The sequence below is a fragment of the Ailuropoda melanoleuca genome, chromosome 15, assembly GCF_002007445.2.
Source record: "Ailuropoda melanoleuca isolate Jingjing chromosome 15, ASM200744v2, whole genome shotgun sequence".
NCBI lineage: Eukaryota > Metazoa > Chordata > Mammalia > Carnivora > Ursidae > Ailuropoda > Ailuropoda melanoleuca.
This window is the reverse complement of record NC_048232.1, coordinates 14,250,928-14,274,046: the sequence shown is the minus strand read 5'-3', so window position 1 is coordinate 14,274,046 and position 23,119 is coordinate 14,250,928. Positions and strand designations below refer to the sequence as shown.

Below are 23,119 nucleotides of genomic sequence, written 5' to 3'. Positions count from 1 at the left end.
TTTTAATGCCAGAGAATTCGATGTAAACCTTTTTCTGTGGCTAGGACTGGAATCCTCCCCGTTAGCTCAACAGTAGTAATTCCCAAAATTTCACTATGTAAGAATATTCAAGTAATGCTTCAACTATATTCTCTGCCACCTCTTCCCCTGACAAGATTTTTTTTGACCGAGAAAAGCAGTATTTCCTTTCATTCTATTTAGATCATATTTATATTTAGAAAATTCAAAGTCCTGTTTTAACACTCGTTTTAAGCTTTTCCTCATCACTTAGTAATAACAAAGGTTGAAATGCAACAGATGGTTAATAGAAAGAATGTATCCTCATCTTGGGCCCGAGTAAGTTTGCCTCTTGGGTAAAATCTCATCTGCAGCTCTACCCCCTTCTCCTCATGTAGAATTTCAGGGATGAATCCCAAAATTCCAACAGCCATTCTAAAGGGAAGAATCGAAAAGAAGTGGGAAGGAAACTAAAGCTTACGGTGAACTACATGAAGCAACTTTTGTAATTACGGTTTGGAAGTGATAAAGGCAGCTAGGGGATCATAATAATAGCCGCTGTGTCAGTAATTGCTCCCTAAATCGGGGAGCTGACACTGCAATCCTAGTGTCAATACAAAGTTAATTATAGGGCTAAGGCTGTACTGGTGATATATTATAAAAAGGAAAGAATTTTTAAGAACTACTGTTCTAAATAGGCTAAATAAACATAACCCAAGAACCTGGCATTAACAGCCCAAATGACAAGTGCATTCTTCCTTTGACGCAGCAGTCCTGCTCTGGTGCTCTGAAGTACAGATAAAACCGCACACATGTGAAATTACATGTTCAGGTTTATTAGATGCAGCCGTGTTCATCACAGTGAAAGATTAGACATCGTCCAGGTATCCAGCAAGGAAGGACTGAATCGTAAAATCAGAAAGGGATTGAAAGTTTGGCCAGATGAAAACATGCCACTTGACATGCAGTTATCTGCAAAGTAATATTGAAAATGCAGGGAAAGGAGACCCTAAAAGTTGCTATCGAGGGATGGTACATGAGAGAGGATTGTACATTCCCAAATTTTACTATGTTATAAAATAGCACTTTTTAACTTTAATGTGTGAAATACGTAAGGGCTTGCATCTGTTATGTTTTCCCATTCCCGTTTGACTTCTGTTCCCATGCAAACTGAAGCACCTTGTCTCATGATAAGAACTACACTAACTGATTCTTGTACTTTGCTCCTTCATCTCTGAGGTAAAGAGGGGGTGGTGATTAGGACAAAAGGTACCTATAAAAATGTATTTCCACAGAGGAACAGCATTTCAAATTGTATTTAACAGTTTTATCCTATAGCTTGTTAAAGAGGATTCAAGGTAAAAGGGGGATAGTTAGAAACTTGTACTCTGATAAGATTTATATGAGTGAACACAATTTTAGACAAAGGCTCAGACCATCGTTATGAATGGAGGAAAACAACTGGAGCCCAGAGTCTAAATTTCTGTCAGTCAAGTAGAATTTCATAACAGTTTAATTATGTGGAGCAAAGGTTTGTGAAGAGTCTACGATAACATTGAATTTTGTGATTATTTTTTATAAATTGTAATATGGCTTACTATGCAAAGAAATTAGTCACGATAGAGAATTTTATGGGAAAAAGAAATTCGCCTTCTAGATACTTCCTCTAAGTTAATATTCTTGACATGCAAAAGTAGATTGTTGATCTGTGGCTAAGTATTGCTATAATAGGCTTACTAAAGTAATCTCTAGATTTAATTTTTAAATATTTGAAAACTAGATATATTGTAAGTTATATTTCTTTTTATTTGAACAATGATTAAAGCAAAAGTATAAGTTATTACTTTTTGCAGGTTGCATTTTTGTAGTCATTCTCTATTTAACATTAGACTTCTCAAGTGTTTTATATAAAGCTTCTGTATCGTGCTCACAGCAGTTGCCTATGGTTGCAGTGGTATTCCCATTTTTCAAATGTACTTTTAAGGCCCAGAGAGGTTGTGACTTAGCTAGTCACACACATCTGATAGAAATACCACTCAAAATCTTCTGACTCCAGGTTTCCTAATTTCCTCACCCTAGCCTTGTATTTGTTCTGTTTAAGGCCATGATATTATTGTGGCTGGGTGATAGCAGGCTTTTTGTCTTTTCAGGATATGGCTTTAGTTGCTCCTGAGGCTCCTTCAGAACAAGCCAGAAGAGTTTTTCAAACCTACGATCCAGAAGGTAAAAGATTTTATTATTATCATTGACTTGGTGTTTTATATCTTTATATATTTGAAATGGATTGATACCTGAGTTTTATTCAAAAGCATTTTTGGATTATTGAATGAAATGTAGGTTGCATTTCTTGAAAATTTTAAATTGGAAATGTGAAAACGAGAACAAATAAGGATGCTTCATGATTGTCAAATTCTCACACAGTATATGGTTTGCAGTTTTCTTAGGGTAACAAAGTTTTGATTACTTGCATTTTGACCTCTGATAGTTTGTGTTAAACAGGAAAACACCAGCTTCTGAATAAGCTTTTTGAAGTTATTCCTTTATTCTGTTATTCAAATTAATATTAAATAAGTCTTCCAGAATACTTTTTTAAAAATTGAAATATAATTGACAAATATTCTATAAATTTTAGGTATACAAAGTATTGCTTTGATAATTTATGTACTGCAAAATGGTAGCTACAGTAGCATTAGCTAACACCTCTGTCACGTCACATAATTATCATTTTTCTGTGGTGACAATTAAGATCTAGTCTCTTAGCAACTTTGAAGTTTATATTACAATATTTTATACTATAATCACTATCTTTAGATTCCACATACAAGTGACATTGTGCAGTATTTCTTTTTATCTATCTGACTTGTTTCACTTAGCGTAATGCCCTTGAGGTCCATCCGTGTTTTTTCAGAAGGTAGGACTTTCTTCGTTGTCATGGCTAAGCAATGCTCCATTTTGTATACAGATATATAGACCACATCTTCTTTATCCAACAGTTAGGTTGTTTTCATATCTTGGCTGTTGTGAATAATGCTGCAGTGACCGGGATAGAGCAGATACCTCTTCAAACTATTGATTTCAGTACCTTCGGATGATACCTGCCAGTAGGATTGCTACATCATATGGTAGTTCTGTTTTCAATTTTTTGAGGAATTTTTTGATATGTTTTCTTTAATAGGTATACCATTTTATATTTTCTCCAACAGTGTATACTGGTGCTCTTTTCTCCACATACTCATCAACATTTATCTCTTGTCCTTTGGATAAAAGCCATCCTAAGAGGTGTGAGGTGATGCCTCATAGTAGTTTTGATTTACACTTTCTTGATGATTAGTGATATTGAATATCTTTTCATATGCCTATTGGCTATTTGTATGTCGTCTTTAGAAAAATGTCTATTCAGACCCATTGTCCTTTTTTAATTGGATTATTTTCTTTTTTTGCTATTGAATTCTATGAATTCTTAATGTGTCTGGGGTGTTAACCCCTTACCGGATATAGGGTTTAGGAAGATTTTCTCCTGTTCTGTAGGTTGCCTTTTTAATGTGTTTCCTTTGCTGTGCAGAGGCTCTTGAACTTACTATGGCCCCACTTGTTTATTTTAGGGGTTTTTTTGTTTGTGCTTTGGTGTCTTATCCACGAAATCATTGCCAAGGCCAATGATGAGGATCTTTTTTCTTATGTTTTCTTAGAGGAGTTTTACAGTTTCAGGTCTTACATTTAAGTCTCTGATCCATCTCAGGTTAATTTTTGTGAGTGGTGTAAAGGGGTCCAGTTTCATTCTATTTCATAGCCATCTCATGTGGATATTCAGTTTTTCCAACACCATTTATTGAAGAGACAATCCTTTGTCAGTGTGTGTTTGTGGCATCCTTGTCAAAAATTATTTGACCATATATGAATGGGGTTAAAGCTAGGCTCTCTACTCTGCTAAACTGGCCTATGTGCCTGTTTTTATGCCAGAATCATACTCTTTTGAATATCATAGCCGTGTAATATAGGTTGAAAATCAGGTAGTATGACACCTTTGGCTTTCTCTTTCTCAAGATTGCTTTGGCTGTGCAGTCTTGTGTGATTCCAAACAAATTTTTTCTATCTGTGAAAAATTTCTTTAGAACATTGAAAGGGATTGCACTGAATCTATAGATTGCTTTGGGTGCTATGGACATTTTCACGGTATTCTTCCAATCCAGGTATACAGGATATCTTTCCATTATGTGTCATCTTTGATCTCTCATCAGTGTCTTCGTTTTTGGTTTATAGGTCTTATAACTCCATGGTTAACCTTATTCCTAAATATTTCATTGTTCCAATGCTATTGTAAATGGGATTGCTTTCTTAATTTCTCTTTCCGATAGTCCATTGGTATATAGAAATGCAACTGGTATCAGTACGTTGATTTTGTATCCTGCATGTGTACTGAAAGTATATTACTTCAAACAGTGGTTTAAGGGAGTCTTTAGGGCTTTATGTATAAGATCATGTCATCTGTATGAATGCCTTTTCATTCTTTTTCTTACCCAATTGCTATGGCTAGGACTTTCAGTACTGTGTTAACTAGAAACAACAGGCATTCCTGTCTCTTTTTTCTTGATCTTAAAGGACTTTTTTTCATCACTGAGAATGATATAACCCTTAGCTTTGTCATCTCTGCCCTTATTACACTAAGGAACATAACTTTTATAAGACATTTTTTGAGCATTTTTCTATTATGCCAAATGCTTTTTCTGCATATTGAGATGATCATATTTTATTTCATTTTATTAATGTGACATATACCTCATTTATTGATTTCTGTATGTCAAACCATCCTTGAATCCCTGGAATAAATCCCACTTGATCATAGTATATCCTCTTTTTAATGTGCTATTGGATTTGGTTTACTAATATTTTATTGATAATTTTTGCATCTGCATTTGTCAGGGATATTAACCTGTAGTTTTCTTTTCTGGCTTTGGTATCAGGATAATACCGGCCTCATAAAATGGTTGAGGAGTATACCCTCATCTTCAGTTTTTTGGTACAGTTTGAGAGGAACTGGCATTAATTCTTTTAAGTGTTTGGTACATTCACCAGTGAAACCATCTGTTCCTGGGCTTTTGTTAAGAGGTTTTGGATTACTTTGTCAGTCTCCTTTTTGTTATTGATCTGTTCAGATTTCTGTGTCTTCTGATTCAGTCTTGGTAGGTTATATATTTCTAGAAATAAATTCATTTCTTGTAAGCGGTCTAATTTGTTGGTGTATGGTTGTTCATAGTAGTGTCTTCTGATACTTTGTGTTTCTGTGGCATCAGTTGTAATGTTTCCTCTTTCATTTCTGATTTTGAGCCCTCTCTTTTTCTTGGTGCAAATAGCTAGAGGCTTGTCTGGTTTCTCAAAAACAAGCTCTTAGTTTCATTGATCTTTTCTGTTGGTTTTCTGGTCTCTATTTCCATTCTGATTTTTGTTATTTCCTTCTTTCTGCTAACTAACTGTGGACTTAGTTTGTTTTTGTTTTCTAGTTTCTTGAAGTGTAATACCAAGTTATTGGAGATATGTCTTTTTTTTTTTTTTTAATTTTATTTTATTATATTGTGTTAATGGAGATATGTCTTAAACTTGTCTTAAAACTGTTTTGCAGCATCTCAGAGATCTTGATATGTTGTGCTTCCATCTTCATTTGACAATATTTCTTGATTGTCCTTTTGAGTTTCACTTCTTTGACCCATTAACCAATGGGTTCAGGAGCATGTTGCTGAATCTCCTTATATTTGTGAGTTTTCCAGCTTTTCCTGTTACTGATTTCTAGTTTCATACCTTGATGGTCAGAAAAGACACTTGGTATGATCTCAGTCTTACTAAATTTGCTAAGACATTTTTTGTGGTCTATCATGTGATCTATCCTGGATGTGCCATGTGCCCTTAAGAAGAATATGCATTCTGCTGCTGTGGAATAGAAAATTCTGTATATGTCTAAAGTGTCATTTAAGTCCATTGATTCCCTACTGATTTTCTGCATCAATCATCTGTCTGTTGTTAAAAGTGGGGTATTGAATTCCTCTACTATTATTTCATTGCTGTGTAAAATTCTCCTCCATTTTAGTGTTTAATATAGTGAGGTCCTCCAATATATGGTACATAAAGGTTTACAGTTGTTATATCCTCCTGATGAATTGATCCCTTTATCATTATATTGTGACCTCCTTTTCTCCTGTTACAGTGTTTGACTTAAACTCTACTTTATCTGATATGAGTATAGTTACCCCTGTTCTCTTTGGTTTCCATTTGCTTGGAGAATCTTTTTTTGATTCCTCTGAATGTACTTCAAGTTTGAGTCTTTTGTAGGCAGCAACAGTTGGGTTTTGGTTTTATATCCGTGTAGCCACTCCTAATTGGAGAATTTAAACCAGTTAGAGTAATTATTGATAGGTAAGGACTTACTATTGCCATTTTCTTAATTGCTTTCTGACTGCAGTTCTCTAGTTCCTTTTTTTCTCTTGCTGTCTTGGTGACTTGATTTTATAGCAGTATGCCTTGATTTTTTTTTAATCATTTAATACAAGTTTTTGCTCTGATTACTGTGAGGCCTTCATCATATGTGTCTTATAGCCACCCGTTTTAAGCTGATAACACTTTAACTTCATTTACGTCAGAAAGTTCTACCCATTTATGTGCCCTAGCCATTTTTAGCACTTTTGCCTCTTAACCTATATGCTAGAGTTCACAGTGATTTACGCAGCATTACAGGATGAGAACATTTTGTCTTGTTTGTTCACTGAGGTATAATTGACATAAAACAGATTCAGCTGTACAACATAATGACTCTGTGTGTTGTGAAATGATCACAGTAAGTCAGGTTAACATCCACCACCATACATAGATGTTTTTCTTGTGGTGAGAAATTTTAAGGTCTATTCGTTGAGCATCTTTCAAATTTGCAGTAGAGTATTGCCTGTAATCACCCTGCTGTACGTTATATCCCTATAAGTAAGTTTTTATAACTTGAAGTCTACACATTTGACACCCTTCAACCTTTACGTCCTCTATCCCCTACCACCGACCGCCCCCAAGCAGTGTGTTCTCTTTATCTGTGAGCCAAGTTTTGTTTTGTTTTTAGATTCTACACATGACAGAGATCACACAGCATTTGTCTCTGATCTGTTTCACTTAGCATAATACCCTTACCTTCCATCATGTTGTAGAAAATTGCAAGATTTCCTTTTTTATTGATGAGTGATATTCTATTATATATATATATTTTTTTTCCATTCATCCATTCATGGACACTTAGGTGGCTTCCATATCTCAGCTGTTATAAACAATGCTGCAGTGAACATGGAGGTGCACATATCTTTTCGAGTTAGGTTTTTAATTTTTTAAGGAACTTCCATAATCTTTTCCAGAGCGGCTACACCATTTTTTGTTCCTACCAACAGTGCACAAATGTTCCCTTTCCTTTACATCCTTGCCAACCCTTGTTATTTGTCTTTTTGATAATAGCCATTCAACAAATGTAAGGTAATATCGCATTGTGGTTTTGATTTGCATTTACCTGATGACTAGTGACGTTCAATACCTTTTCATATACCTGTTGGCCATCTGTGTATCTACTTAGAGAAATTTCTATCCAGATCTTCTACCCATATTTTAATCCGACTGTTCGGGTTTTTTGCTGTTGAGTTTTAGGAGTCGTTTATGTATTTTGGATATTGACCCCATATCAGATACATCATTTGCAAATATTTTCTCCCATTTGGTAGGTTGCCTTGTCATTTAGTTGCCTTTACTTTTGGTGTTAAATTCAAATAGTCATAGCCAAGACACATCCTAGAGCTTACCACCTCTGTTTTCTTTATTTTTTTTTAAGATTTTATTTATTTATTTGATAGAGATAGCCAGCTAGAGAGGGAACACAAGCAGGGGGAGTGGGAGAGGAAGAAGCAGGCTCATAGCGGAGGAGCCTGATGTGGGGCTCCATCCCATAACGCCAGGATCACGCCCTGAGCCGAAGGCAGACACTTAATGACTGCGCCACCCGGATGCCCCACCACCTGTTTTCTAATAGGAGTTTCATGTTTTCTGATCTTCAAGTATTAAATGGATTAAATTTTTATGTATGGTATAAGACAGTAGTCCAGTTTTATACTTTTGCATGTAGCTCTCCAAATTTCCCAGTGCCATTCACAGAAAAGACTGTCCTTTCCTAGTTCTATATTTGTTAAAAATTAATTAGCCATCTGTGGGTTTACATCTCTGTTCTGTGCCATTATGTGTCTGTTGTTACGCTAATATCATACCCATTTGATTACTATAACTTTGTAATGTACTTTGCTATCAGGTAGTGTGATGCCTCCAAGAGTTCTTTGGGTATTTGGAGTCTTTATGGTTCCATACAAATTTTAGAATTGTTTATTCTAGTTCTGTGAAATATGCCATTGGTATTTGATAGGGATTACGCTGAATCTATAGATTGTAATTAACAATATTAATCCTTCCAATCCTTTTTGTGTCTTCAATTTCTTTCATTAATGTGTTACAGTTTTCAGTTACAGCTCTTTAAATTCCTTATTAAATTCATTCCTATTTTATTCTTTATGATGCAGTAGTAAATGGGAGTGTTTTCTTAATTTGCCTTTCTGATATTTCATTATTAGTGTATAGAAATGCAACAGGCTTTTGTATTCTGCAACCTCACTGAATTTGTTAAACCATTTCTTCGTAATGTCATGTTCTCTGCACATAGTGACAGTTGTACTTCATCCTTCCCAGTTTGGATGTTTGTTTTCTTGCCTAATTGCTTGGCTAGGACTTCTAATACTATGTTGAATAAAAATGGTAAGAGGGGACATCTTTGTTCCTTACCTTAGAGGAAAAGGTTTCAGCTATTCACTATTGAGTGTGATAGCAGCTGTAGGCTTGTCAAACATGGCCTTTATTGTGTTGAGATAGTTACCTTTATATCTGCTGAGAGTTTGAATCATGAATGGATGTTCAGTTTTGTCAAAGGCTTTTTCTGCATCTATTGAAATAATCATATGATTTTTTTATCCTTCATTCTGTTAACATGGTATATTATATTAAATTGTGGATGTCAAACCATCCTTGCATCCCTGGAATAAATCCCACTTGATCATGGTATATGGTACTTTTGTTGAACTTGATTTGCTAATACTTTGTTGAAGATTTTGCATCTGTGTTTATCAGGGATATTGGCCTACAATTTTCCTTTCTTTTGCTATTTTTGTCTAGTTTGGGTATCAGGATAATGATATGAGTTTTGGAATATTCCTGCCTCTTCTATTTTTGGAAGAGCTTGAGAGGAATTGGTATGTATTCTTTTAACATATTTAGAATTCACCAATGAAGCGAGTAGGTGCTGGACTTTAGTTTGTTGACAGGTTTTTTGATTACTGATTCGATTTCCTTACAATTAGTCTGTTGTAGGTTTCCAGGAATTTATCCATTTCTTCTTGTTTAGTTGTCCCCTTATTTGTTTGTATTTCTTTGATCATGGTATCAGGTGTCATGTCTTTGATTCTGATTTTATTTGAATTGTCTCTTATTTTCTTGGTGCATCTAGTTAAAGGTTTCTCAACTCTCTTTTCAAAAAAGCCATCTCTTAGTTTTATTGATCTTTTTCTATTTAGTCTCTGTTTCCACTCTGATTCTTGTTCTTTTTTTCCCTTCCATTATTATTTTCTTTCTAGTTCCTTGAGGTGTCTGACATAAACAATCTTCCGTTACACTTCCAGTAGAGGATTTTGAGTTCGACTGTGTGGTCACCTTTACCAGTGAATTTTATACTTACTTACGTTTTCATGTTACTAATTTAGTGTCCTTTCATTTCCACTTTAAAAACCCTAGTATTTCTTATGGGATAAGCACATGGTGAGAAGCTCCCTTACCTTTTGTCTGTCTGGAAATGTGTTTACCCAGCCAAATTATCATTCAGAACGGAAGGACAGATAAAGTGTTCTTTGTTGACAGGTTTTATTCAAAAGCATTTTTGGATTATTGAATGAAATGCAGCTTGCATTTCTTGAAAATTTTAAATTGGAAATGTGAAAATGAGAATAAGGATGCTTCGTGATGCTACCATCTTCCCCCCCACACCCACACCCTGCCCCCCATCTCCTCACAGTTGTCTCCTGCCTTCTCTGTTAATTCCTGGAATTTGCTTTCCTCCTGCAGCACAGTTTAGTGACAAGACTTGCCAGGCTCTGTCCCTTTTATTCCCTTGTCTTTCAGAACAGAAATCGGGATTCTGCAAATGGTGAGCTTATAGGGAAATGATTCACTTAACTGTAACTGTCCTTCCTCAGTGCTTTTTTTTTTTTTTTACATTGAGTTACTCCTCCTCTCAGCCACTTGACACTTTTTACAGTCTGTTGAGTTGAAGCTTCTTATTTTTAAACACACAGCTTATCCCCTTTTCAAGAGTTTTAAAACACAATTTAACTGTATTAGAATACTTAGATGGTAACTGCTTAAGATCACAACTGGTACACTCTCTTGTCCTTTCCCCACCTCCTGTTCCTCATTCTTCTGAGCTTTAAAGCCTCTGGAATTCCATTTTATGTTCATCTGGTTAAGTTACCAATGCATTCAAGCTCTAGAGTGCTTCTTAGGCCTAGTGACTGGTCAGCAAATGGTCCTCACTGGTATTTCCTCTGCTGTTGGTACCAAGGGCTTATCATTGCGTCTCTACTTCCATCGTCTCTCAGGAATTCGTTGCCTAAATACTAGATGTCCTAAACTTCATCTGCTTTCAGACTTAAGGATTTCATTTTCTAAAGAATTTGTCTGATACATTGTCTGATTTTGGTATGAATTCAAGAATAAAGTAACATCAAAATAAAAGTTTTAACAAGGTAAGCATTTTTCCAAATCGCCTCTCCTAATCAGGGGTATAATGAAAGTCTTTGGTATATTATGAAACTTGCATTACAGGCTAGCTTTAAAATACTGTATGCACTAAATGTAGAACCACTGGGTTGGTAGTTGCTGCTGTTCTCCAGAATGTCTGTGCTTAAGATATTCAGAAGTATCTTAAAATATGTTGGAATATTTATGCTTGAGGTTAATCGTGTTTGAGTGAAGAAGGTTGTTTGTTTTCCTAGTTGTTTGCCTACTTTATAGTGCCAGTGAGTGCCTTCTGGGGTTAGCCGAGTGTCTGTGTGAAGAAGAGGTCAGACTGCCCACCATTCAGGGTTCCTGAGGAGCACTGTAATAGTCTGTCAGGTGGATATACATGACAGCCCCAAAACCAAGGAAACCTATGCAGAGAATTGTTCCTGTCAACTAGTGGCCAAATAAAGCCTGTTGTACATTTTGAATGCTGAGGTTTTTGTGGCTTAGCTAAACAAATGAGTTTTCTACCTTTTAAACTCATCAAATTTTTTACAAAGCTTGAGTATTTTCTCATGTACCTTCAAACAAGTTCTTTACTCTCTATGCCTCAAATTACTGGTAAATTGAACATTTGGAATGAAACCTTCACTTTCAAAAAGTATACAGTTTTAATTATCCTAAATGAGGGAGGGCTGGGTGGCTCAGTCGATTAAGCTTCTGCCTTTGGCTCAAGTCAGGATCCCGGGGTCCTAGGATTGAGCCCCCCCATCGGGGCTCCCTGCTCAGCGGGGAGCCTGCTTGTCCCTCTGCCCCTGCTTGTGCACTCTGTCAAATAAATAAAATCTTTAAAAAATATATCCTAAATGATACTTTGCCTTTTAGTCAAAGCCAGTTTTTCTTCAAATGTCTAAGCCTCTGTTTTGGAGGTTTAAGACTGTAAAATCTTCGCTTCTTTCCTTCCTTTCTGATAGAGTACATGCCATGTCCTGAAAGAACCACTACATTTTATTCTGTAGTATGATTATAGAAGCGGGCCTTTTGTACATCTTGTTCTCCATGACAAGACTTTGTTTTTAAATTATCTAATTAATTCCTGAAAAGGATTTTGTGTGGAAAGTTGATTTAAAGCTGAAACAGTCTCCAGGAATGAGTAAATGGGTAGAGAACCTCAGACATTGCACATTTAAGGGAATGAACTTGCTCGTTAAAACTGTGATTTGAAACGGCCCTACACGCCTTCTCTGTGTGTCATGTCCTATTGCATCATCCGAGTTTTGGCCCTTTCCCAATGCTATTTCCTCAGCAAGCCCAAGGAAAGGAATATTTTCCATAAACTAAACTAGTCTTCATCAACCATTTGATTCTGTTCTGAATTTCAACTTTTGAATTTTTCCCATTAAATCTGTGGCTTTTATTTAAATGAAGCCTGTTACAGGGATAGCTCTTGGTCTTATATTGTCAGATATCTAAATAACAGCATATCATTAACATTCTTTCAAAAAGAATGACATTATAACTGACATTGTAACTAAAGGAATTTGTTGGTAAAGACTTATTTTAATTGGATTTTTTAAAGGGAATTTAAAGGTTCACATTGTTATTCAAAGACATACCTCATTACTAAACAATTACAGTAACCTTAAAGAGAAAAACACTTTAATGGTTGAAATTTATAAGCCTCTTTAAGGAGTTAAGTTTCCTTGGAATTCTCAGGTAGAAGTGATGTGGAATTTTTTTATTAGGAAAATAAATCATTGCCTCTGTGCCCAAGAAAACTCGAGAGTATCTAATATTAGGCACAGGTGCCTCTCAAGTGATTTTTCTCATAGCATTTCTTGAAACAAACTCTTATTCAAGATGCTAATGCTATTTTTTTCCTGCAGATAATGGATTCATACCTGATTCACTTCTAGAAGATGTGATGAAAGCATTGGACCTTGTTTCAGATCCTGAATAGTAAGCTAAATAAGAAGTGTTATTTTTTAACTGACTCAAAAAGATTCCCGTTACATTTAAAACGTAACACACATTTTTGCCTTTCTTAAAAATCTACCTGCATATAGGAAGCTTAGTTCTTTATATAAAGCAAAGTAGGATTTAGGAAGAAATCAGTAATCACTATTTGTAGCAGAGACTCAAAATGACCTTTTCCCCACTCTTTCTCTTGTTTTTTTCTCACTACAAAACCTTTTCCATTTTTTAAAATGTTGTGCACATCTGAAAGTAATGACAGTTAATGTCCGTATTGCTAGTCGCCCCACTTAAAGGACATTCTATATCATCAAATTGACTGATCTAAAACCTTTATAAGCAACCCCAGTATGTTACAGAATATAGTTTTCAGTGTTGCCAAATGTTAATATCATGTCTTTTTCATTCTTTCATAACTTCTTTCATAAACTTGTGCTTTTTGTTATCCATGAGAATATCTCTCGTTAAGGGGATACATCTATTGCTCAAATATGAAAATATAAAGACCTATCATCTATACTAATTTTTCCTTCTTCACAGTTTTTTATTTTCAGTCTGAAAGTTATCTGACGATGAACAAATTAGAGCTTACAAAACATCAAAGGAAAAGATTCAGCAAAAGCATCATCAAACATTAGTATACACCGTTTTTAGAACGTGAATAGCTTGGTGTATTTTCTTTGAGAGTATGAAACACGTCAACATTTTCAAATTGCTCACATATGAATTTGTCTCTTACTACGTAGAAGTGTGATATTATTCATTCTTACTAGACATAATTGTTTCCAACCTAAAGAGGAGGAAGTCAATTCAGAGAATTGAACTTGTCCAATAAATGGTACAATTGTAAATCATATTTCTTCTAAATGGATTTCCAAGTAGAAACCACATCACTGTAATTTGCACAAGAGAATTGAACACAAGCAGTTTTGGTTACTGACAAGAGGAAAAGGAAAAAAAATTTTTTTCAAATTCTTACATATGTGGCTCTATATCATCTACATAATTTGCCATCAGAATACATAACATACCCTGAATTACAAAGTTAGTACACTTGAGTTAGATTGTTTTTCTAGAAGTAAGTGACAGATCAGACTGAGTTCTTCCTACTGTATTTTGGTCTACTCACATTTATAATATGTGATGGCCTGTAAACAAACAGCTGGCATTAGGATTAATGAGTTAAATACATTAAATATGACCTTGCCTTCCTTTGTTTCATGTCCTAACCTGCTGCCCTTACTCAGCCCCACTCAACCGTCATAGCCTTTGTGTTGTATAACAAGGTATATTTAACCTGGCGTGTAGGATTTGGGAGACAGTTCTGCAAAGACCATTTTCATTTTAACAGCTCTGCCCTCCTAGTCACAAGGAACCCCTTTCACCAGCCTTGGCTCCGCCCCCATGGCGAGGCCTGAGCAAAGCGCAATTCACCGGAGCCTGCTTCTAAAACTCTATAGTCCGTGCCACTCACTGTCAGTCACTACACCTCAGCCCTCTCGCCCTCTTCACCCTTGACCCTTCCCTCTTTACCCTTTAGGTGACATTGTCTAAGAATTTTAAACTTCCTTCACATTTGGTTCTTGAAAGTCAGCTTTTGGGAGATGTTTTTGACTATCTGATGTGCCTTTTGACGCTGTTTCTTTTTCTCTTCGAGCTTCAACATGTTTTTAAGTTAAATGCCTCACTTGATTGTTAAATTCAGGCATACCTATGAAGCACAGAGAATTGCCTTTGAGAGGTTATAAGCCTGTGTTTACAATCCAAGCTTTTTAAATTACTTTACCTAATAAGGGACAATATTCCAAAGTCGTCGTCATTTAAATTATAAATAGTAACAAAGTACTCTGGTTTAAAAATAACCAAGTTTTGGCAAATTAGAGGTCATTCCTGTGTATTTGTCATTAAGGGTCTAAAAGGAACAGCTCAAGATTTTTGGCAGTCTGATGTGTTATAGTACTAGTAATTTAATCTTTATGAAATAAGGAAAATAAGCTTTTTCTCCTTTGGTATCCACTGTTTTTCTTTTTTTTCCCCCCCTCCCCATAGTATAAATCTCATGAAGAATAAATTAGATCCAGAAGGATTAGGAATCATATTATTGGGTCCATTCCTTCAAGAATTTTTTCCTGATCAGGTAACATAGTTGAAGAAATACTTAATGTTTTTTTCTATTGGGATGAGCATTTTGTGATTGTTTCAGCATTTCTTTTCTACTCCTGTAAAATGGTCTAACATGCAGGTAGAAGACGAAGAAAGCACTGTTATGATGTAAATACTTTCCCGTACAGAGAGCATAGAAGGGTATATGTGTTCCAGTACAGTAATGTAAAATTTCTGGGGAGGGGCAATGGAAGAGTGTACACACGCCAATATATACACACACCATGGTACTGTTTTTCTAAAGGAAGGATAACATTAAGACATATGTGAAGTAAAAGAGAAAGATTCTCTTTGTCCACATGCACCCTATTTTCCTTCTCACAGGTCACTGTTATTCGTAGATGGTATGTATCTTTTTGGTACTTCCTAAATAGAGAAGGTAAAGGAGTCCCGGAGGTAGTGGAAATGACTAAGTTCCAAGAGAATTTTAGTTGAGTAAAAGAAGAACCTTCGAGTGGAGCTGTGCTGTTTCATGTTAGGACATGTCTTCCACTGGGCTTCCATAGAAGCTAGTCTAGATACTCCAGAGTTACGACTACATCATTGACAAAGCCAGTGTCATACCCTATGCCTGTCTTTTCTTCAGGTTTCCTGTCCCAGTGAAGGATTTTACTGACAAACCAGATGCTAAATTTAGGCCAGGTATACTGAGATCATTTCATCAGAAACCATCGTGGTTTAAGTTAAAGATCATTGTTTCAATAGAAATGCCAATTTCTATTTCACCTCTCTTATAAAGGAGATGTAGTGCCAAGCTTAAAATGATGGAGGGAAAATATCAAAGATATTACATCCTAACAGAGTACACATTATTACGGACATTCGATCTTGGTAATTAAAAGAGAACCCATATTTTCTAAATCTGGATCTGTTATGGTTAATGTGAGTAAAGAAAGTGAGGTGAAATTTAAAAAAGTATATCACAGGACAGCTGGACTTTAAATTTTGGTAAATCCTTCATGAAAAAAATACTTTTTCTGACATTATCGTAATGACTACTGGATTGTGATGTTCTCTATTTGTTCACACTCCCAACTATACTAGGGTTTTTTCAAAGTTCTTTTTTTGGAATAGTGTGTTTTAGATAGCTTAATAAATGTTTAGTAAATTATAGCATTAACTTTATGGCATTAAATTAAAAATTGCACTAAATTTGGGGGATTTTAAAAAGTGCTTGGGAAATATAAACAGAGTGGGATGGTTCCCCATTCTTTTGGAAATCTGCACCTCAGATGTAATTCATTACATGATAGTACTTGTAAATATTCTAAGAACTTACTATTCAAGAAATTAAATTTTTAAATTTTAGTATTCCTTGAGGTAATTAAAGAGAATTTTAGCCCCCTGGTCTTTGCAAGTGTCATCATCTCCAAAAGCTTATTAGAAATGCAAGTTCTCAGGTCCCTCCTCCAGGGGATTCTCCTGGTGCCAGAGTTTGAGACCTGCAGCTTCAGAGGAAGACTTGTCACATTCCCGCCTACTCATTCTTCTGCCCACAGCCCACACCACTGCGGTTCTCGTTATACTGCTTTGTACCTGACAGACCAATTTTGTGAAACTCAGTAAACATTTAATCAAGTGAAGTTGCAAAGCTGGGGTCAGAAGGACAGCCAAGAAAATATTTATCTAACTTCAGTCATCTCTACAAATGCTTAAAGTAGGTGCTAGGGAAGAGCAGTTTCTTTGCCTGAAACAGAGGCAGATCCTCCGAGAGGGAGGAGGGAGGCTGGGGGCTGCGGAGGAAGAGGGAGAAGCATTTCAAGGCAACTTGTTTACAATAAGAGTAGCAAAAGCACCTATCGTTTTTTTAAGCTCGTAACTATGCCCGGGGTACTGGGTGCCTTATAAATTAGGTACTGTTTTCCCTCCATTTTGGCAATGAGGAAATTGAGGATTAGGGAATGTAAGAAAATCACTTGAGGTCGTACAGCTATACAGCGGCTGATTCAGCCGTCCAGGGTAGGGACTTCGCCATTGTGTTAGTTACCTTCTGTTGATATTTTAGCATTTTCTGCCTGTTGTTAATGAGTGGAGCTAAAGAATATAAATTGTGTATCTATTCCAGTAAAATACTTACTTTCTCAGTTCAAGTACATTAACTCTGAAAATAAATGGTGAAATTACCAATTCCAGCGACTCAAGTATACAATTAAGAAAATGATCAAGTTATTGATTTTACTACTTTTTGTAAAGCATTTTGAGTAGGATACAAAGAATTATAAGCTTAGATTTATTAGATTTTTTCTTTTTAAGATTTTTGAGAGAACATGGGGGGAAGGATGGAGACGCAGACTCCCCGCTGAGCCAGGAGCCCGACGCGGACACGGGGCTCCATCCCAGGACCCCGGGACCTGACCTGAAAGCAGACACTTAACTGACTGAGCCACTCAGGCACCCTGATTTATTGATTTTCAAGGAGTTTTATTTTTTTTTTAAGATTTTATTTATTTATTTGACAGAGATAGAGACAGCCAGCGAGAGAGGGAACACAAGCAGGGGAGTGAGAGGAAGAAGCAGGCTCATAGCGGGAGGAGCCCGATGTGGGGCTCGATCCCGTAAGGCCGGGATCACGCCCTGAGCCGAAGGCAGACGCTTAACCGCTGTGCCACCCAGGCGCCCCTCAAGGAGTTTTAAAAAAATAAATGTATAAAGAGCCAACAACAAGTCTTTTCGTCGGAAAATGATGTTTGTCTAAACAGAAAATTCAGATAACTGAGTAGTTGGAGAAATGGCAGAAAAGGTAGATTAGGTCCTGTAATTTAGGATTCTTGGTTGCCAGTCACGGCCTGAATTGACTGAAGTGGAAGGGAAGGGTAAAAATTGCGAGGAGTAGCTTACAGGCATTCAAGAACGGAAGCAGGGAAGACTGAGGTCGTCTGTCTCTCTCCCATCCTTTCTGTAGAAAACTGAAGCCACTGTTGCCAGCTTTCTTCTCAGTTCCAAAAATGGAACAAATTGTAAGGTGGACCAGGACCAGCTTTTGTCCCGTGCTCATCCTTGTATCAATCAGATAAGACAAGGAAAACAAAGCCTTAGGCCCTGAGGGAAATTACTGGAGCCCGTACCTTAGGTGGGGCCAAACCATTAATGGCCTCAAATATCAGGCTAAGAAAATGGAACTTGATTTTTAAATGAGGTTAAGGCAGTAGGGATAACATGATCAGATTTCCTGCAAGTTTAGTAAAATAGGAATTTATAGGATTTCCTTTATTGGATATTATTAAAGGCTCTAAGCAGTATAATTTTGCATTTTCATTTCCCACAAGGCTCTTTTCACTATTTAAAAGTTGACAATATTTACATGGAGGAGGGTGAGTGGAAATCCCTAATTCAATATTGTAAGCCAAATGGAAAATACTGGTACATAGGTGGTGTTTGCAAGCTGCTGAAAAGTGACATTACTGCTCTTATGTATTTATTGAGAGAAACAAATTATTTACAACGAGGAAAAGAAAGAGATAAGATTTTAGGAAATATTTTTGTGTTTTAGAACCCTGGCCTTTAAAAAAAAATAAACCAGTACAGAAGAGCTAATAATAAAAATCAATACTTCCCCACTTTCCAGCCTCTTCCCCAGAAGTAACTGTTTGTTTTCTAGTAGATAAAGTCTTAAGTTTCTTGCTTTAGCAAATGATTCCCCAACGAAAGGTACTGTTTTAAGAAACTTGCATTTTCCTTTCAACTGCTAATTAGAAATTACCTAATATAAAAGTTTTAATAGTCTTCCATTTATAATAGGGCTCCAGTGGTCCAGAGTCTTTTACTGTCTATCACTACAATGGATTGAAGCAGTCAAATTATAATGAGAAGGTATGATCATTCAGAGTAATTTGTCTTCACCTTAATTGGTAAATATGAGTTAACTAGGTTTGATTCCCATAAAATTCTATTGTCTGTACTATTACAGTGTATTTTAGAACTGGTTATATTTTGATCAGTATATGTTAGTCATTGAGATCTTCATCGGAGTTTTGGAACTATAGTTTCACTGTGACAGAATAAGTACATCTACATACATTTTGTTACTCTTGGCTATATAGATATTACTAAATCAAGTTTTTCCCATAAAATAAGTCCTGTTTTATCTGATAACTGTAACAAGGTAAATTCTTTGTGGACAATTTTTCAGAAAAGGAAGTTGTACTGTGGGGAGTTGAAAAATGTGAGTTGTAGTTTCATTGTATCAAATTTATTTCATCACAACTAGAAAGTAGTATACTCATGAAAATAAAGATGCAAGTGTGTTTTTATGGAAACTCCCAGTTAAAGCTAATAAAGTTGTTTCTTTAGGCTCCTTAGTCAGTTAATATTGGAAGAACATAATTACAATCATTTGTACCAAACACTGAATATATAAAAATATATGTACTTTGGAAGAAGGCAGTCTGTATCTGTTCCTTTTAAATTATACATTTGGAATTTCTCTTCCTACAAAAAGAAATTAATGACAGACTCATTTAATGTACACAGTGAGCCCTTATAATGAGTTAGGGTATATTATCTCATAGACCGTTCTAAGAGTTTATTGCAAATTAGAATAAAACTTGTTTCCAATATCCACTGGCCCGTGTATAGTTTATATGATTGTCTCCACTGTATGTAACTACCTGGCTAGTTTTATCAGCCAAACTTTTTCTGTTTGATTTTTGTTTCTGTCCCGACACCCTTCTTAATTTTTTCTCCATGGTTTTTTACGCAGTACAGAGTATACTCATGAATAGCATTTCATAATTACAATAGATTTCATTGATAAACATCCAATTTCAAAGAAAATAAAGTCCTCCTCTGAATATATAGCTCTATTTCTATTACAGCTTCTCATGAGACAGCATGACCATTCCAGTGCCTCCATATTAAAGCAGTAAGAACTATATGTTATATAAATAAACATTTCTTCCAATTGGTATATGTTAATTAAAGGATGATTTTTCCTTTATCAGAAACAACCTGTATGTATTTTAGGATTCACATGTTTTTTAAATCATGATCTTAAAATCAACTGCCAAGCTATCAGTTAAAACGTATATCACCATCTTGTTTCCAAATATATTTTCACACTAACTAGTGAACAGATATTCTTGCTCATATCTATCAAAATAAAATTAAATATAAAGTTCCATATGAAACAGTATGCAATGCCTTGTTCGCTAGCCCATGCAAAGTTTTGTATCCTTCATAAGAATTTGCTAAGAATATTGGTTGACCTTTGTGGCTTTCTTTGTTCAACAGGTAATGTATGTTGAAGGGACCGCAGTTGTTATGGGTTTTGAAGATCCCATGCTACAAACAGATGACACTCCTATTAAACGCTGTCTCCAAACCAAATGGCCATACATTGAATTACTGTGGACCACAGATCGCTCTCCTTCACTAAACTAATTTGCCTCTTTATAAGGAAGATTGTAATAGCAGATGTTGAAAGAGGGATGCAGGACTGGCAGTTGGCTACATTAAGCTGTACACTGGTATCACTGATTAACTGTAAATAACTATTAAAAACACATTTTCCGTGTTTAAGATATAGTTAAATTATTTGTTTTAAAGCTTTATGTTAAAGGTTGCCCTATTTTAACTCTTTATGTGAAATTTACTAGCAAAATTAAGCTTTAATCAGAGTTCATCACTTTTATCGAATTAGAAACATCCTAATACTATACAGCATTTGTATATTGAGTATCAAAGTTACTATTTATAAACTACCTTGGGTTTTTATTTCATTCAGACGTATTTTATGGTTTCAATGATTCTGGCTTGCAGTCTATCAGCCTCCACATTGAAATGCACAAGAGTTAAATCTTTATTTCTTCTCTAAAATCTGGTTTCCATTAGGAATACTGATAAATTATCAGCCTGAATTCTTTGCCAATTGGCTTAACTCTGGCATGTTTATAAAAAGTAGAAACTATAAGGGAACATTACCATTTATTCACTGATATATAGAGGATGTATTTCAAAAAAAATGATAGGTAAGAGAATCTGTTTGATAGTCTTAACACTGTTAACTTATTGTATTGCCAAATACACTTTTCCAAATTTGTCCCAGCAGCCCTGTAAGCCAGCTTTCTTGTATATTTATGTGATAAATGCATGAGAACATCTGTTATTACATTAGTATATTACATTATTTATTATGATCCTGGTGGATGGTCTAAATAAACACTTTTTTTTCTTTAACTGTAGCTTGGCATTTTTTACATTAGTGACTCAAAAGAAACTAATACTTAAACGGTGTTTCTGCCCAGCAGTCCTGAGAGTACATCATAGAACAAACGCCTAATGGACTTCTACAAGAGTTCTATAACTTACATGGACAGTCAGGAGCACTACAACCTGAGTAGGCAAAGTTACAGAAGGCCCATCCTGTTTATTTTAGAGAGAGATTTTACTTTATTTCAATAGGTTTGTTGCCCAGCAGTTTGAAATGTGAATAGCCAGAAATACTTTCTTTCCTTCATTTGAGAAGCGTTTATAAAGTATCCTCTTAGGAATTTAAGAACTGAATTTTAAGGGTACCTGTGTGACTCAGTTAAGTGGCTGCCTTCAGCTCAGGTCATGATCTCAGGGTCCTGGAATCGAGCCCCATGTTGGGCTCTCTACTCAGTAAGGCCTGCTCCCTCTCCCTCATTCCTACTCTCTCAAATAAAATCTTAAAAAAAAAAATCCTGAATTTTACCTTCATTGTTTAGCTGAATATGTATTTGCTCTGTGAATTATTTGGGGTTTTAATTTTTATTTTTATAAATGTTAACAATTCTAATATAAGTAGGCTTTAGCATAAGAAAAAAGTGGAACAAGATTTTATGTATGATTTTTGGTGACATTATGTTCGGGAGTATGATACTAGCTGCTAGAATTACAGCTGTACAGTGTCTTTTATTGTTGTTATTCTTGGCTACTTCCAAATGTATATAAAACACATTGGTCCCAAATTCCATAGGATTATGAAAAAGCATAGATTTTCTCATAAACATTGAGCCTACAAAATAGTGTTTACTTTTTACGATTGTCATACAACAAACCATCCCAAAAACTTCATGGCATAAATCATTTTACAAATTCTGTGGCTGTAGAGTTTAAACAGCACAGTGGGGAGGGCTGGTCTGCTTCTTAATCTAGAGGCTCAGCTGGGAGACCAGAGGGGTCTTCCCTCACATGAGTGGACCTTAGCTTGACCTAAGGGAAAGATATAGAACACTGCACTTAAAGCTGTGGATAAATTTTCTTTACACATGCATGTGAGATGCTTACCTAGATCAACTATATGCTGGGCCATAAAGCAGTCTAGAGAAACCCCCAAAAGTTGGGAAATTAAGCAGCACACTTCTGAATAACCCAAGGGTCAAAGAGAAATCGGAAGTGAGAACATGTTTTACTGAATGATAATGAAAATAAAACAGCAAAAATTATGGATGTGACTATAGCAATGCTTAGAGGGAAATGAATGGCTTTAAATATATTATTAAAGTAAAAGTTTGGAAATTGGAAAACTAAGCTTTCATCTCAAACTCTTGAGTTTGAGAATTTGTACTCCTACCTCACACCTACCTCACACACCCTATGCAAAAAATAATTTAAAATGATCAGAGGTCTAATTTTAAGAGCTAAAACTATAAAATTCACAGAAGAAACAGGAGTAAGTCTTCATGACCTTCAACCCATAGCAATGATTTCTCAAAACACCAAATACAAAAAAACTGTCTGGACTTCAACAAAACTAAAACCTGTGTGTGTCAAAGGACCCCATGAAGAAAGAAATATTTTCTCCCCATTCTGTAAAAATCATGTATCATAGGGAATTTGTATCTAGAATATACAAAGAATTCATAATTTAAATATTCAATGGGCAAATTATTTGAAGAGCTGTATCTTCAAAGATAGATGATACACAAATGTGCAAACATGAAAAGGTGCTCAACATTATTAGTCATTAAGCAAAATCAAAACCACAAAATAACCATTTTGATATCTAAAAATCAAAAAGACAAGTATTGGCAAAGATGTAGAGAAATTAGGACCCTCACGTTGGTGGGGCTAGGAAATGGTAAAGTCACTTTAGAAAAATAGTTGTACGGTTTCTCAAAAAGTTAAATACAGAGTTACATACGATCCAGCAATTCAATCCTAGCTACATATATTTGCACAAAACATTTACAGAAAATCT

At 35.5% G+C, this 23,119-nt stretch overlaps 1 protein-coding gene across 6 annotated transcripts in view; it reads left to right on the top strand.

Moving 5' to 3' along the window:
• MINDY3 (MINDY lysine 48 deubiquitinase 3) overlaps positions 1-21,137 on the top strand; it is an 80,016-nt gene extending 58,879 nt beyond the window's left edge. For 5 of the 6 annotated variants that reach the window (XM_034643465.1, XM_002930695.4, XM_034643469.1 and 2 more), the window contains 5 exons: positions 2,148-2,220; positions 12,708-12,780; positions 14,845-14,932; positions 18,697-18,768; positions 20,188-21,137. In XM_034643465.1, the coding sequence (XP_034499356.1) occupies positions 2,148-2,220; positions 12,708-12,780; positions 14,845-14,932; positions 18,697-18,768; positions 20,188-20,337 (456 nt within the window). In that variant the 3' untranslated portion in view covers positions 20,338-21,137. Of the gene's footprint in view, positions 1-2,147; positions 2,221-12,707; positions 12,781-14,844; positions 14,933-15,282; positions 15,303-18,696; positions 18,769-20,187 lie in introns of all 6 variants that reach the window. The other variant, XM_034643464.1, reaches the window with a different exon arrangement.
• The last annotated feature ends 1,982 nt before the right edge of the window (positions 21,138-23,119 follow it).